Source organism: Dermacentor variabilis, chromosome 1, assembly GCF_050947875.1.
Source record: "Dermacentor variabilis isolate Ectoservices chromosome 1, ASM5094787v1, whole genome shotgun sequence".
NCBI lineage: Eukaryota > Metazoa > Arthropoda > Arachnida > Ixodida > Ixodidae > Dermacentor > Dermacentor variabilis.
Window position 1 is genome coordinate 125095202 of NC_134568.1, and position 15745 is coordinate 125110946.

The following is a 15745-nucleotide window of genomic DNA, read 5'->3' on the forward strand; positions in this document are numbered from 1 at the left end:
CGAGGCGCACTCGTGATGTGGTACGTGTCTTGGCCAATGGGAATTTAGGTACTGTTTGAACAGAATGTCGCGTTAAAGGCCCCTTATTGCAAAAATTCCGGGGTCGGCATCGGATATTGTTTCGCAAAAAAATCATTCGGAAGCACAACCACGCGGGCCTTCCACGTGGCACAGAGGACTGTTACTGAACTGAGTGAATTCCTCAAAGTAAGATGCGTCAGAAAAATCGTAAAGTACGACCGAACCACAACTACAGATATGATAGCATTGGATTGTAATTTGAATATGCCAGAAAATATATTTATGTTGCATGGTAACTCAACCACAAACCCCTATTCCAGCGTTTCTACCATTCATATAGTGTGGTGTGGCCCGCTTGGTTCCTTGCAACAACATCCAGATGGCACTCACCTCGATGCACCCACAAGAAAGCTGTGGTTGCCGAGAGGTGTGACAAGCAGTTAAGACTCTTTGAATGCTATCGCATTCCACCCTTAAAGGCGAAGCTTAAGTGCCCTCTGCTTGCCCACATGACAGACGAAGGGGTTTTTCAGTATGTAGGTCATTTGCTGCTTTCGAATCGGAAAGAAAAAGAAAAGAAAGAAAAACCGCATGTATGCATGCATTATATCGTAGGGCAACTCTAATTGGAACTTGAATTGCTTCTATGAAATTATCTTACCTAATCCCCATTGGATTCTTTTAGGATCATAGCAAGTGCCTGGTTCAAATGTATTTGTTTGTGAAGTTATGTAGATATAGTTTCCCCGTGTGAAAGCTTCCAACTCCCTGCATTCGGCCTTTGGTACTCTTTCTTGAGACGTACCCCAATTTATAGCAGAAGGTTACGAGCGTCATCTCGTCTAATATCCCATCGGGTTCTTCCCTCCATGATCATTTCATGTCTCCTCTCCGCGACTCCCCTATGTGTGTAATGTGGCTGTGTGTTAAATGGATGTATTTTTCTGAGTAAAGTGTGCTTTAGAATGGAGCAAATAGGGTACATTATGCAGATGGAATTCTTGTAATTGTTTTATGCTGTACATTGACTTCCCGGTACAGACTACCGGGTACAAGCTTTTTTTATGTTCTAGAGAATTTTTACTAATCAACTGTGGTAAATAACATACATGGTTATATTGCGCTCAGTTTTACACAGACAATATTAAGTGAAGGACAGGACGTGGACAGACGTAGCGCAAGTTGCGCTACGTCCGTTCATGTTCCGTCCTTCACTTAATATCGTCTGTGTAAAACTGAGCGCAATATAACCATGAACGTTCACCAACTAGCCCCCTTCATTGCTTTACAAAGTGGATAACATAATTTCTAGTCCTTGAGCTGGACTGCTCAGAGAAATTACTTGCATGAGTAATCAAAATGTATAATCAGTGAAGAAAAGTTCACTAATTAGGTTTTTATCTCATTACTTCAAGACACCCGTATTTCAATTTACGAATTGTAGCTAGAGAGCTTGATAAGCGTATCCACCTGAAATGAAACATATGGGCGTCCCATTTATTTTTGTGCTTCAGTGCATGAATGGCATTTTCTTTGAAAGGTTATACAACAGTGCATTTTTTACTGCAAGTGTGATGGCACATAAACCAGTGCCATCCTCGGAATTATGATCTAGCGGATATGCCTTGCAAGCTGGCTACGATTCGGCAATTGCAATAAACTGTAATGTAATATTAGTTGAAAGCTTAAATTAAGGATGGTGTTTAATTGATCACTTATGCATATCAACGTTTCGTGCAAGTAATGTACACCTCGAGTAATCCAGCTCAGCTTGAGGAATCGAACTGGAATTATGCAATTGCCACAGGTGTCATTGCCACAGCGAAAAGTACCATATGCATAACATTTTTCTGCCTTCTTCATTTCAAGCAGGCAACAAGTCATACTTTTCTGGCATTTTCATTTCTTATTACTTTATTAGTTTTTGTACCGTCTCAGTAGTGATTTCCCGCCTTTTTTACAATATTCCACCTATCTTAACTTGCCTTTCTCTCTATTTCTTAGCGCTGCAGGGTTTTTTTTTTTTCGGTCACGAGACACTTGAGGTGTCCATAGAAAAGTGAGGAAGTTGGAATGTCTGCGGCATTTTTATTTCCCCTTTGGTCCTCCTCTGTCAATACAATAAATCGAGACTACTACAGTCAGCATTTTGCTTTCAATTGTTTTTAACTTTCAATGACAAAAAGAAATGAATGAAAAAGCTGTTTGAAGCACTATAATTTCCCTGTCTAAATTTTATAGCGATGCTATTTTATTGCTTTATTCGATAATTGCTGGCCACGTGGCAACTGTGTGGTGCTAGATTTCCTTCAACATGCTACAAATCATTATTTACCATGTACTTTTTTGATGCAACCAGTTCATACATAGCCGCAAGGATTAAAGCCCTCCCTTATGTAATGCGTCCAGGCCTTTAACATGAAAACAAACGAAATGAAATGAAAACATGCGCCAAATGCAGCAGAAAAAAAAACTAGAGTGTAGGAACAATGAGACATCAAGAAGATCAATCAGTCAGTCCATCAAGTTTATTTGACACGAGATTGTCATCATCCATCCTGTCTAACTATCCATCCTAGCTGTCACGAAATGTAGCTTGACTTCCTGGCATACGTAGGTTCCTTTACATGGTCACGAAAATAAGGGAGGAAGGGGGTCACAAACTTCCGACCCATTTTTCAGTTAGCCTGGTATGTACAATTGTTGCGAGTCACACAGTGACCGTGTTCCCAAAAGCTGGATGAGCAGCGCATGTGTCATTCTTTCTGCTTTACTCTGCACTTCTCCACATTTGACACTGGGAGCTTGGTCCAGCTTCCGCTGTTGCTCATCTCAAAACATACCGCGACCTTAGCTCCTCTATTAGCTCCTCTTTTAGCCCCTCTGTTATCACCTGAAGCTTTTGATGAGATTATCAATTGCTGCTTTGATCTCCACACCCACCTGTGAACCAGTGAGATCACCTGACCATACCCCCTCAATTTCGTATGGGAAGGAACCCTTGTAACCACACTCTACGCCGAGAAGCAGTGTTTCGTTTGGCTTGCAGTTTAGATTAATTGCATTAAACCTTTGTATACATTATGATTCCTTGTGAATCCGAGAAATTTGGGCCTCATATACTGCGATTGCGAACACTAACTACTAATAAAGCAAATAATAAATAAATAAGTAAATCTAAACAAATGCGAGACAAGATCTTGCAGTGCCCCTTTAAGGCTCACCAACCACTCAATAAATTCTTCTGACTGTGATAACTATAGCTGCAGGATATGAAACTTTTAAAGAATGTACTGCCTATTGGATAATCTGGATGCATAACCTTTATTATTGGCATTGGTTGCATGATTGTAAAAAATTCTTCCTGCTGCAGTGCACACCTGAAAGCTCCTGCCAGCTGAGGAAGAAACGGAGAAGGCAAGAGATGGAAGAGCAAGGCGACGAGAACAAGGTAAAAGCGGGAGCCAAATTTTCAGCGAGACAAGTGGACAAGTCCACTTGTCGAAACGTTGGCTCCCGCTTTTACATTGTTCTCGTTTTGCTTCTGGCAGCTGCTATGTCCTCGCAAGATGATGACCCTGCAGGGCACTATCTTGGAGCACCGCAAAGTCGTGAGAGTGGACAAAGGTGTGCCTCTCCCATGGCTCCAAGGCATCCTTTCACAACTTACAGCATCAGTCCGGAGCCTGTTCGGTGCAATAACTGAAACCATACGGTTGGTCGCAAGACTTTTTGCTGCGCGATAGTTGTAGGCTCGCACAACTGAGTTTACATGTCCACACAACCTCGGGCATCTACCAAGAACAGTGCAGCAAAGAGCCACAATCCGGCTGACATGAAACACCTTAAGACGACTGATGCACCCATTGAGCTCTGCGATGTCACGGGCACCGTCTCGAAATTGTTAATGCTTTATGGATTTGTTGATTTGGTACACCCACTTCGAGCTAGTGTCTTTATTTTTTTTTTTGACGAGAGGTTCTTCGAAAACATTGGCACCATGATGTATCAAAATTGGGGCTCAAGCTAGGCGATGCAGTCATATTAGATTCCGTAAAAAGTCAGCTAGGCCACAGTGCCAAGTATCAGGCCACTCATATGGAACTGGTAAGAAAAATGGCTCATACGAGCAATCCCGCACCGAAGCAGGCAGCGTACCAACAAGGTAGCGACGGCATCGAAAATCGACTTCCTGGATACAATCCAAGCCACACATATCTAATATTTGGTGAAGACATTAAAGAGTGTGCCTACTTGTCTATTGATAACGTTGACATCTCCCTGCTTCAGCCGAAAAAGAGCCTGAATGACCTGTTTAGCGTTTGGGACAAGGTGACAAGGTTCACTTTGATGCCCAGTGAAATCCAAAGCCGACCAGCTACGCCAAGTGGTGGGCCACCGTCAACAAATTGCAAAGTGTCGAACTTTCCCATGCCAACGACAGCAGAGACAAGGCTTTTGTATTCAACAACAACATCGCCAAGCTTCTGCTTGACCCAAAGGTCTGGGTCTGGTATCCGCTGTTGAACCCAACGTCATGGTCCTTGTGCCAGACACAGTGGCATATTGCAACGGAAGGAAGATCAGGTCATTCAGTGAGTTGTTGAAGGACAGTGCTGTACTAGAAGATTTAGATTTGGTTGTAGACGACGTCGAAGTGGAACACGACATGTGGGTAGCGACACTAATGTAGACTGCTGAACGACCCGAGCACCCACCAGTCGAGCAGAGCGAAAGCGCGTTTCACAACGCCCTCGCTCTCCCCATGAGCGAAATGATAACTGGCACTCATGACCTAGAAGCGGGAGACCTCGACATCCTTAACATGCCTACCATGTTCTGCTCCGCAGCTGACATTGACCATTCGGTCATGGTTTACCTGCAGAGCAAGAGAATACTCAAGGCCGTGAACGACAACAGCACACTGTGCGAAATGCAGGAGCCGGAGGGATGCAGGAACGTGCAGTTCATATTCTGCAGAAACCATGTGCCCCACATAGGTCATTTAAAGAATATCCTCCGAGAAAACTACATCATTCGTATTGACTACATGGTCGGTACGGTTGGCGGCGGGAGGAGGTGTGCTACCGCCTCATGTGGCAGGAAGGGCTTCAAACGTGCACCAAACAAGTCTCGCAGAGTTTGGCCTGCTGCTGAAGGCCAGTACGGCACAGCAAGACATCCCTGCAGCGCCGAGCAAACTTGGCGAACTAGCGTAAGTTGTGGAACGGTTTAATGGTTTATTCAAACTGCCTTTCTGTCTCCATTTTGAGTAATCCAAAGTGAATCTAGTCAAGTTGCACAAACCACGACTGAATGCCAAGCGCAACAGAGCATATGTCACACATAGCAGGCGAACACTATGAAGGCTGCAGTGACTTTACTGCTCTAATTGGGAGTAAGAAATAGTTCCTAACATACGAAAGAGAATGTACAGTATCTCTTAATTCAATGTAACATCAGGCCTCATACTTTTATGTTGCAATATATGATGTCACTATGTGACATGGGAGGCATCAAAAACCGGAACCTCTTTAGCACCGGACATACGAAGTGGCACGTTTCTGCGACCAGTGGCCACAGCCCACAGTTTGTGCTTACGCTTGCAACCAAACGTAGTATGAGACATGTTAGAAGCACAAGGGTGCACTGATAACCTTATGGCCACATCTTGCAGTTGTGATGTGAAGTAGGTTATTTCATAGAAAGTATCACAAATGAATATGTTACTCGAAAAAAACACTGAGTGAAATTCTTATAGCTGCACTACTTGCATGGCAGCCACAGTGTTGCCTGCTAAGTGTGAATGCAGCATAGCGAACAAACACATTTCGTTTCTGTCATTAGCATCTGACATGAAAATGCCTAGACTTGCCTCCACAGGTTGTACCTTTGTCCTTCACACCATGTATATACAGGTGACGTGTCTGGATGAACTCTAGTCATCAGACATCTTTAGCTGTGTTGTATGAGGCCTGTGGGGTAGCTCCTCTGGTGGTGGGTGCTGTAATACAACCCTAACGTTTTGTTGTCTTTTCTCCTGTATTTAAACATCTTTCACCGAAATCTGTGTGGTTAATCTGGAGGTCAGCTGTGAATCTGAGAGACAGAATTTATTTGAGTGAAACAATTGGGAAGAGAGAAATATCTCCATACCAGTTTGAAAATGAGAGTCCTTATGTTGCGATGACAATTCAGCTTCTTTCTCGGAAGCCAAATCGACCTCGAGATATCATGACTCAGATTTTTGAAACATGGATAGAGGCTTTTCTTGTGTGGTATTACTTTTTGGCAGAGCCGCTTTCCCTTTTTTGTATTAAAGTGTCCAATTGATCAGCACAGCATGCCCACAGGCATAGAATGAATTAAATGGAATGAATAAAGTTGCATCTTTACATATAACTGACTGCACACAACCAAAAACAGCTAGCTGCAACGCATATTTTTTTTATTCGGGGCATGGCTGTGCACGGTGAACCACAGTCTCGCGGCAATGGACAAGAAGGGCCAAGCAGTGTTCCAAACTGCAACCTTGACGACGTCCAGAAATAGGGAAGTAGCAGTCTGCCTCCAGGACCCAGTTGCTCCAAATGGCCGTTGGCAAATTCGCTTGGAAAGGGACAGGCTGACAAGGAAGATGGTGAACATGGCTTACATTTTCACGTGTGACATATTGTAGCAGTGCATAAAAAGAATGTATGCTCTCTGGGGCTTTTATTGAGAGCGCTTTTGAGAGTGTTATTGAGAGCTTTTATTGAGAGCTTATTATAAGCGTTTTATTGAGGTACCAAGCTTCTTCTCGCACATGCTCACCATAATGACACGCCATCAAGCCACCATCTAACAAAACACACCTGCATCAATATAAAATGCTTGTTCCAATGAAGAAATGTCCCTTGATATTCAGTATTCAGTCCTGTTACTTCGTGTCTCCCCTTCATCTTCGTATATTACACTTTAATAACTGTGAATCAATACAAATCATTCCATTCACTATCCTCTGGTACTTATCTTGTCCGCAAGCAATAATCCTCATCCATCTTACATGCATTTCCTCTTGTCAAACACTGTGCTCACTATCCTTTCAAGCATACTATCACTTGTTAGTTGGCATTGACATTCGTGACCTGAAAGTAGAAGGCACACAACATTAAAAAAAAAAAAAGCCAAGCAAGGTAGATTGCGTTTATTTGTTTCGGACAAGACAAGCCCCAAGGAGTGCTAACCTCCAGTGTTGAGTGACTGGTCCACATTCTTTTCATAATCAGAATCCTTGGTAAATTCGTTATGAAGATACAAGGTTCTGTATAGTATATAGTGACATACAGACAGTGTAGGATTGATTGTGAATAATACGAATGACGCGATTTTGGATATCCTCGTGAGATCCCTTGTAGTTTGAAATGCACATTGTCTCTTATACTCCTCAAAATTCTTGTAAGAGATTATGTAGAATATTCTTCTAGGATATAATGTCTGGTGCTTGTGGAACTATGTGGAAGTGGTTTAAGCTCATTTCTGCTGCCCGCTTTCCTAAAGATTGGCACTAACTTGATCTAGACCATTGCGTAGGCACAGATGACAAAAAGCAGCCTTGCAGAATGTTTTGAATACCTCGAGTTGACAAGAGAAGAAGCCATGATGTTAAGTGTTCATCATTCCTTAAGAGAGCAAAGCTGCTTTATGCGACAAGAACATGAATTGACAGTTACTTTCTCCGTCTTCATGGAGATTCTGCCATCAGCGTCGTAACTGGAGTATGGGTTTTTCACATTGGTAACATAGCAGTCGGTAATAAGAACTGAACTTGTAAAGCAGTTAAACAGCTCAGTTGCCTTTTGGTCTGAGGAGGATATGGTGTCCACGCAAAGAAGCGCACCTCTTAGCCTGTACTCATGCAGTTGCTAATATTTTTTTATGTTGTATTTCAGTAACTGGGTCATCATTACCCACGGGTCCTGCCACCTGCAATGTAAGTGATATAGGACAGGTAATTGGCGTAACCTGAGCGTGGGCAAGAAACAGTTTAGGGAGTCAACCCCCCTCCTCCGAATATTTCTGACGAACCCCTCAGCTTTCCCACGGAACAGAAAGATTCAGGAGGTGGGCTCCAAAAGAAGGACATGGATGAAAGGGAAAGCTTGAATGTGAAAGCCAGAGGAGGGGCTAGTGGCGGTCTGGAGGGGTTTGTCATGCCACCGTACCTAGAACTTAAGCTTATCTAGTTTCCTCCCAACCGCTATCGTTTCCTCCCAACCGCTCCCAAACGCTAACTGAAATATAGGAATGTTAGTGGCGCCGCGTCACATCCTGCTGTGCCAATGGATCGGCAGAACAGTGAACCTCGGTAGCACAGCATGCCAGCATAGCAGAGGCAAGGCGGACTGGTGGGACCGCATAAAGGAGCGTTACAGAGGAAAGGTGAACATACATGTTCGGCTTGAAAGAATATTTTCCGATCCAATCCAATGTTTGAACCTAAATGTCACAAAGCTTGTTTGAGTTGGCGAAGTAGCTGTAGTGAAGGACACGCACACAGCCTCAATGCCTGTCAAATGCCTCTTTATGTCAAAGTGTGTGTTGGTGAGGATTTTATGCACGGAGGAATATGATAGATATGTAAATACATTAAGGCTTCTGTGCCCCATGCGTCTCAGTGGCGCATGTCCATTCTGGGGGATTGGCAAAGAATGGGCAACATACCCCATGGCATATATTTAGTGACCCAAGTTGTCTACCTGGCAAAGAAAGCATCTGCAGCAAGGAAGAAAGCGGCAAAGAAAGCTGTCATTTAAAACTGATTGTTTTTCTTAATGGTTAATATCGTTTTACAGTTCCTGCTCCATGTACGCCAAAATCCAAACACATGTTTTGCAGGCTACCATGAGCGGGAAATCCACTGCTGATGGGCCCACCCTGGAGCCTACAGTCTATCTCTTCTCGGGCAGGAAGGGCACAGTGATGCAAGTCTTTGTCTCTTCCGCCATGGTGGAAGCCAGAGAGGGGCAGACTATCCGGGAAGTGACGGTCACTGTGGACTGCTTCTACAGGGACGGCAGGACGGTCCTGAGCAAACTCAGCCAAGTTCTCCAGAAGAAGGACATCGTCAACATCGACTACAGACGAAGCTCGATACATGAAACAGCTGGATGATCGCGAAATAGTTTATTATAGGCAGAATTCGATATATAAATACATGTCAAAAATGCGTAAAGAACTTGTACAAATCAATTAATGAACTAACTTACATGAATAGAGGTAGGGGATTTTCAGCTGGAAATAGCATTTCAGTCGGAACCTTTCGATGGACAGCTAGAAATCAAATTTTCCAGATGGAAATTGACTTTGCTCCTGCCCAAAACAATATTTTCAAATTGTGTTTCTGGGTGGTAATAGCACTATTCTCTACTGGGGCTCCCCATAACTGGCTGGAAATAATTTTCCAGCTGGAAACAGAACCTACTGCAGCTATGTGACCAGACATTCCAAGGTGAAAATGCCAGGTATGGCTGGCATATTTAATATAACCGTTTCGTCTGTCTTTACGAATGAACCTAACCGTAGTGAAACAGCAGTTTTCTGTTGGTTTAGTTGAAATGCCACCTATAATTAAGCATTAGTTTCTCAGGTATCCTGTCCTTAATTGAAAAAATGAAGTTGTCTTCTTCTACTGGTACGGAAAAAATAAATTCCAAGCTCTTAAAAAACGCTAGGCACATATCTGCCGAATTTTTACTATTGCTGTTTTCCCAGTAACTCTCCTCAGGAATTCTCACTTACGATTGTAAGTGTGGGAAGGTCATTCCAGTTCACAAAGCAAGCAACAGAGACTGTCCGCTAAATTTCCGCCCCGTATCTCTAACCAGTGTGTGCTGCAAACTCGTGGAGCATATCATGCATATCATATACTCTCAGATCATGCAGTTCCTTGATCTTAACAGCTTTTTTAATCCCTCTCAACATGGATTTCGAGAAGGCGCCTCATGCGAATCCCAACCAGCCCTTTTTCTTCACGACTTGCATGGTAACCCCAACACTAACCTACAAACAGATGCTATTTTTCTTGACTTCGCCAAGGCTTTTGACAAAATACTACACAAGCGTCTACTAATGAAGCTCTCCGAACTAAACCTGCCATCCGACATTCTAAACTAGATTGCCGAATTTCTGACTAACCACTCTGTTTGTTTCCCTTAACAATGTCAAGTCTTAACTCACTCCTTGTAATGTCCGGTGTGCTGCAGAGATCTGTCCTCGGCCCGCTTTTATTTCTAATATATATCAACGACTTGCCTAACAATTCATTATGTAAGATCCGCATGTTCACTGACGACTGCAACATAACTAACACATCTCACCAGATAGCCCTACAGAATGATCTTAATAATGTGTTCGAATGGTGTAACCGCTGGCTAATGACGCTTAATCCTAACAAATGTAAATTAGTTTCCTTCCACCGTCCCAAAAACCCGCTTCGATTTACTTTTGAAATTGCTAACATACCAGTTGAAACGAGTGAATCCTATACATGCCTTGGTGTAACACTAACCCCTGATCTTTCCTGGCACACCCATGTCACGAATATCATTTCATCGGCTAACCGATCATTAGGATTTCTAAAACGTCATCTGCGTCACTCACCCTACCACGTAAGACTTTTGGCTTACCAATCGCTAATTCAGCCCAAACTTGAGTACGCATCACCAATCTGGAGCCCTCACCAAATTTATTTGATCAATGCTATCGAAGCAGTGCAAAATCGTGCTGCTCGCTTCATTAATTCTTCTTATTCATACGATATCAGCGTGTCATCCCTTAAATATGAATCTGGTCTGCCCACTCTTTGGTCTCTCCGCAGGATCGCCACACTATCACTTTACCACAAGTTTTATCACAGTTCTTTCAGCCATGAACCTCACATCGCTCCTGCCACGCGCACTTCTCCCCACACGAGCCATCCGCTTCAAGTCACCCGATCCCGTTCTGGCACCACAACTTTTACTGCATCATTTTTTTGCCGTGCAGCTTCAGAATGGAATGGCCTTCCCCACGACATTGTTTCAATCACCTGTGCATCACGATTTATTCAAAGTGTATCCATGTACCTGTCTTGTTAATAAGCTGTGGAATTAGTAACATCTCTGTACAACCCACCCCTTATGTAACACCCCCTTGTGGGGTCTTTAAGGAAATAAAGTGAAGTGAAGTGAAGGCCTTCTGAGCTAAATGGGGAACATATGAAAGTCAGTTGAGAAAAGTTGTTTCCATTTGCAAGAACTGATACAGCAACTTGGAAATGTCCCATCACATTGAATGTTAGCTTTAGCATGGGAACTATATCGTGCCAGACTGGGATGCAGCCTCGGACCGAACGCGCTGGAAGCAAGGCTACGTTGCTCAGTACTGCCCTCAAAGACCAACCCTGGGCCGTCCAGCGGGCCATGGAAGCAGCCAGAGCTCCCATGGTCCTAGAATCCCATGGCCAGAGAGAATCCAAATTGAAGCTCATTCCAGATACATGGCTCTCCTCGACAGAATAGTAGCGAGCGCAGTATTTTCACAAAAGAAAACGCAAGCAACACAGATGAGAATTATCGCTGTGGGACAGGCTTTCTTTAAAAGTGTAGGCACGTGTAAGTGTCTACGTATGTGTCTGTAGTTTCCGCCGGAGGACATCGCCTCCTATTGGAAAACCGACTCCTCTTGGTAAAACGAAAAGGCTTAGGCTTTGAAACCGAACCTGTACGCGCAGCAAAGAACCAATCAGCGTCGTCGCTTTGCCATATCAATGCCTCATGCACGCGCACGGACGCACGCGCTACGGTCAGAGCCAGGGCTCACGCATTCCTTGCTGTAGTCGGCGTAGTGTTCGAACAGTGTTTCAGGGCTGTGTGCGCCGCCGATGAGCTGTCATTTCTTGGTAAGCTGATCTTTTATTTCACTCGACTCTTGTACTTAGAGTGGTGCAGCTCTCAGCGTTAAAAAATCATCTAGTAAGTTCTAGCTGCTATTACCGCAAAACTAGAAGCAGTGACAGTTTTGATTGTGTTCCTTCCGTGATCGATCGCCGTTGCCACGCTGAAGTAGGCTGTAGGTGATCGCCGTTGGATGGGATTTTCGTCGCACCGGAAGTGCGATTTCCGTCGTTTGCGACGAAAATCGCAATCGCAGCGCCGACCCTCCAATTTTCGGCTTCGACAAACCGGTTGGTCGCACAGTGGTAACAGTGGTGTCAAGGCGTAAAATGTCGGCGAAACGTTTTACTCGCTCTTGGACGTGGCATGAATGCTCCGAAGGGTTTTGGAAGGCATTCCAAGACGCCTAGCTACTGGCGCTAAATCGTCACCGCGTTGGGGCCTGCGCGATAACAAATGCTTCCGAAAGCGAGGGTGACGTGGCGTCGCGGCAATGTCTTCTCTCACGCAACACCTGGTGCGCTGATGCAGCAGCAGATGTCCCCTGCCCGTTCTGCTCTGCCGAGGCGCACTCGTGATGTGGTGTCTTGGCCAATGGGAATTTAGGTACTGTTTGAACACAATGTCGCGTTAAAGGCCCCTTATTGCAAAAATTCCGGGGTCGGCATCGGATATTGTTTCGCAAAAAAATCATTCCGAAGCACAACCACGCGGGCCTTCCACGTGGCACAGAGGACTGTTACTGAACTGAGTGAATTCCTCAAAGTAAGATGCGTCAGAAAAATCGTAAAGTACGACCGAACCACAACTACAGATATGATAGCATTGGATTGTAATTTGAATATGCCAGAAAATATATTTATGTTGCATGGTAACTCAACCACAAACCCCTATTCCAGCGTTTCTACCATTCATATAGCGTGGTGTGGCCCGCTTGGTTCCTTGCAACAACATCCAGATGGCACTCACCTCGATGCACCCACAAGAAAGCTGTGGTTGCCGAGAGGTGTGACAAGCAGTTAAGAATCTTTAAATGCTATCGCATTGCACCCTTAAAGGCGAAGCTTAAGTGCCCTCTGCTTGCCCACATGACAGACGAAGGGGTTTTTCAGTATGTAGGTCATTTGCTGCTTTCGAATCGGAAAGAAAAAGAAAAAAAAAACCGCATGTATGCATGCATTATATCGCAGGGCAACTCTAATTGGAACTTGAATTGCTTCTATGAAATTATCTTACCTGATCCCCATTGGATTCTTTTAGGATCATAGCAATTAAGTGCCTGGTTCAAATGTATTTGTTTGTGAAGTTATGTAGATATAGTCTCCCCGTGTGAAAGCTTCCAACTCCCTGCATTCGGCCTTTGGTACTCTTTCTTGAGACGTACCCCAATTTATAGCAGAAGGTTACGAGCGTCATCTCGTCTAATATCCCATCGGGTTCTTCCCTGCATGATCATTTCATGTCTCCTCTCCGCGACTCCCCTATGTGTGTAATGTGGCTGTGTGTTAAATGGATGTATTTTTCTGAGTAAAGTGTGCTTTAGAATGGAGCAAATAGGGTACATTATGCAGATGGAATTCTTGTAATTGTTTTATGCTGTACATTGACTTTCCGGTACAGACTACCGGGTACAAGCTTTTTTTATGTTCTAGAGAATTTTTACTAATCATCAGATTGTCCTACCGTCAAGATTCCCGCCTGCACACCGAGAACACCTCTGCGGGTCCTGCATAAACCTTTGTTTATACATTGCAGATGCCTAGAATTATAATAAAGTTATCTGTTCCTTCCATTGGCCTCAAGAAACTTACCCTGACTGTGCCCGTGTATAATGATGGGTCTGCCAAACCATATTCATCCTACGTATTGTAACGGATGGGATGAGTTTATTTACAAGGTGATAGATGGTTAACGTAGAGCAAGGGACAAAATAGTCATCCATGGCCAACAAACAGTGGCCAGCTCCTCGCGCGCCCCTCTACTTTCTCTTCCTTCGGCTGTGCCGCGCAGCGTGACAATATGATCATTGCTCGGCATTTTCAACTAGACCATAGGTCAACGTCAATTACCGGAGAAGTTGTTGCAATCCAGGAGGGACTTAGATTTTTCTCCAAGGGTCCTCCTCGTGCATCGATGATGATGCTCTGCCATTCTAAGCAGGCTCTTCAAACCATTGGCTGCATCCTCACACGGGGCCCATATTATTCATTAGCTCTTTAAATAGCAGAACATCTCGATCATGCAAATAGAAATGGCCACAATATCACCTTTCAGAGGAGACACGCACACAGAGCTGTGATTAGGAATGAATAAGCAGCAACTGAAGCGAAAACTGCTTTAACCCTTTCAGGGTCAATGACGTAAAGATACGCCGCCATGAAGAAGTTCAAAATGGTGAAGAGGCAGACAAAACCGTCTTCTTTTCTTTCAAGCTTTACTTTGGTTGGCGTAGTGGCCCGGGCTTTCTCTACCTTTTCACCATGAACCATCTGGACCAGACGGATGTACATAAATATCATTGTAAGAGCAAGAACATTAGAGACATCAAATTTTTAATTCTTATAAGTTTATTTATTTATTTATTTATTTATAGTACCCTCAGAATGAGTATACATTAATTATAGAGGGGAGAGGCTACATAAAGGAGGTAAAAAAATGATACACAGAAAAGGCACAGTATGTGTAACAATAAAAAATTATGCTAGCTCACTAATTTACACAACAAATAATAGTGGTAGTTCACCATAGAAATCTCATGATACACTTCAATATACAAGGTGGGAATGATAGGTCAATACATAGTTAATTTGCAAAAATAGTACTTATACAATTACAAGCCACGTGATATATTGAAAGCAAGTTTCATGATTTACATGTAGTTAACTAAAGCATTTCTAAATTGAACAGGATTACTTATACAAACCATAGATGCTGGCAGACCGTTCTATTCGTTGCATGTTTTGGGTAAAAATGATTGCGAATGTGTTAGAGTCAGGCACATGTACCTTATGCGTATGATCTCTACGGGAGGAGATGAATGGTGCTGTATTAATCCATGCCGACCGAAGCGCAACATTCTAGTAGTAAATCTTATGGAATAAGCGTAGGCGTGATTGTTGCCTACAGGTTAATAGCGAAGGTAGGTTCAGAGTAGTCTTCATTTGTGTTACACTTGCCGTACGATGGTAATTAGCAAGTATAAACCGAGCGGAGCGATTCTGGACACATTCAAGGCAGGTAATTGAGATGGCATGATGTGGGTCCCACACTGATGATGCATATACCAACTGTGGATGGAAATATGTCGTGTATAACAAATGTTTGAGTGATAATGTACGAACAAGAAGTTTCTGTGAAGATATCCATGTGTGCGATTAGCTTTGCTCGTTATAAAGACTATATGGTACTTCCAGGATAAGTTCTAGGTTATATGGACGTCCAAATATTTGTAATTTCTTACGCTCTCCAAAGGGATGTTATCAACTATATAGGCAGGACAAGCTTCATTAGTACGGGATATTCGCATTGATTTACATTTCTTGACATTGGGCTGCATGTGCCATATTATAGTCCAGTTATGCAGTGTGTTTAGATTGTCCTGAAGAGATGAAATATTAGTGTCATTAGTAATTTTACTATATATTACGCAGTCACCTGCAAAAAGACAAATTTTAGACTAAATGTTATCAGGTAGATCGTTAACGCAGATTGAAAACAACAGCGGCTCAAGCACAGACTGTTGTGGAACACCAGATTTCACGGGTGTCAGGGTTGAATTAACTTCATTAGCGCTTACAAATTGCATGCAA

The 15745-nt window shown here is 43.5% G+C and overlaps 1 protein-coding gene across 1 annotated transcript; it reads left to right on the top strand.

The window, feature by feature from the left end:
- The first annotated feature begins 4138 nt into the window (after positions 1 to 4138).
- On the top strand, positions 4139 to 9699 carry LOC142584334 (uncharacterized). The gene is made up of 2 exons (XM_075694486.1): positions 4139 to 5236; positions 8899 to 9699. The coding sequence occupies exons 1-2, from the start codon at positions 4787 to 4789 to the stop codon at positions 9172 to 9174; spliced, it is 726 nt and encodes a 241-aa protein (XP_075550601.1). The 5' UTR covers positions 4139 to 4786; the 3' UTR covers positions 9175 to 9699.
- Positions 9700 to 15745: the final 6046 nt, after the last annotated feature.

Coding starts and splice junctions, on each gene's coding strand:
- LOC142584334 (XM_075694486.1), top strand. CDS start 4,787: ATGAGCGAAATGATAACTGGCACTCATGACCTAGAAGCGGGAGACCTC. Junction 5,237..8,898: donor AGCAAACTTGGCGAACTAGC/GTAAGTTGTGGA, acceptor CATGTTTTGCAG/GCTACCATGAGCGGGAAATC.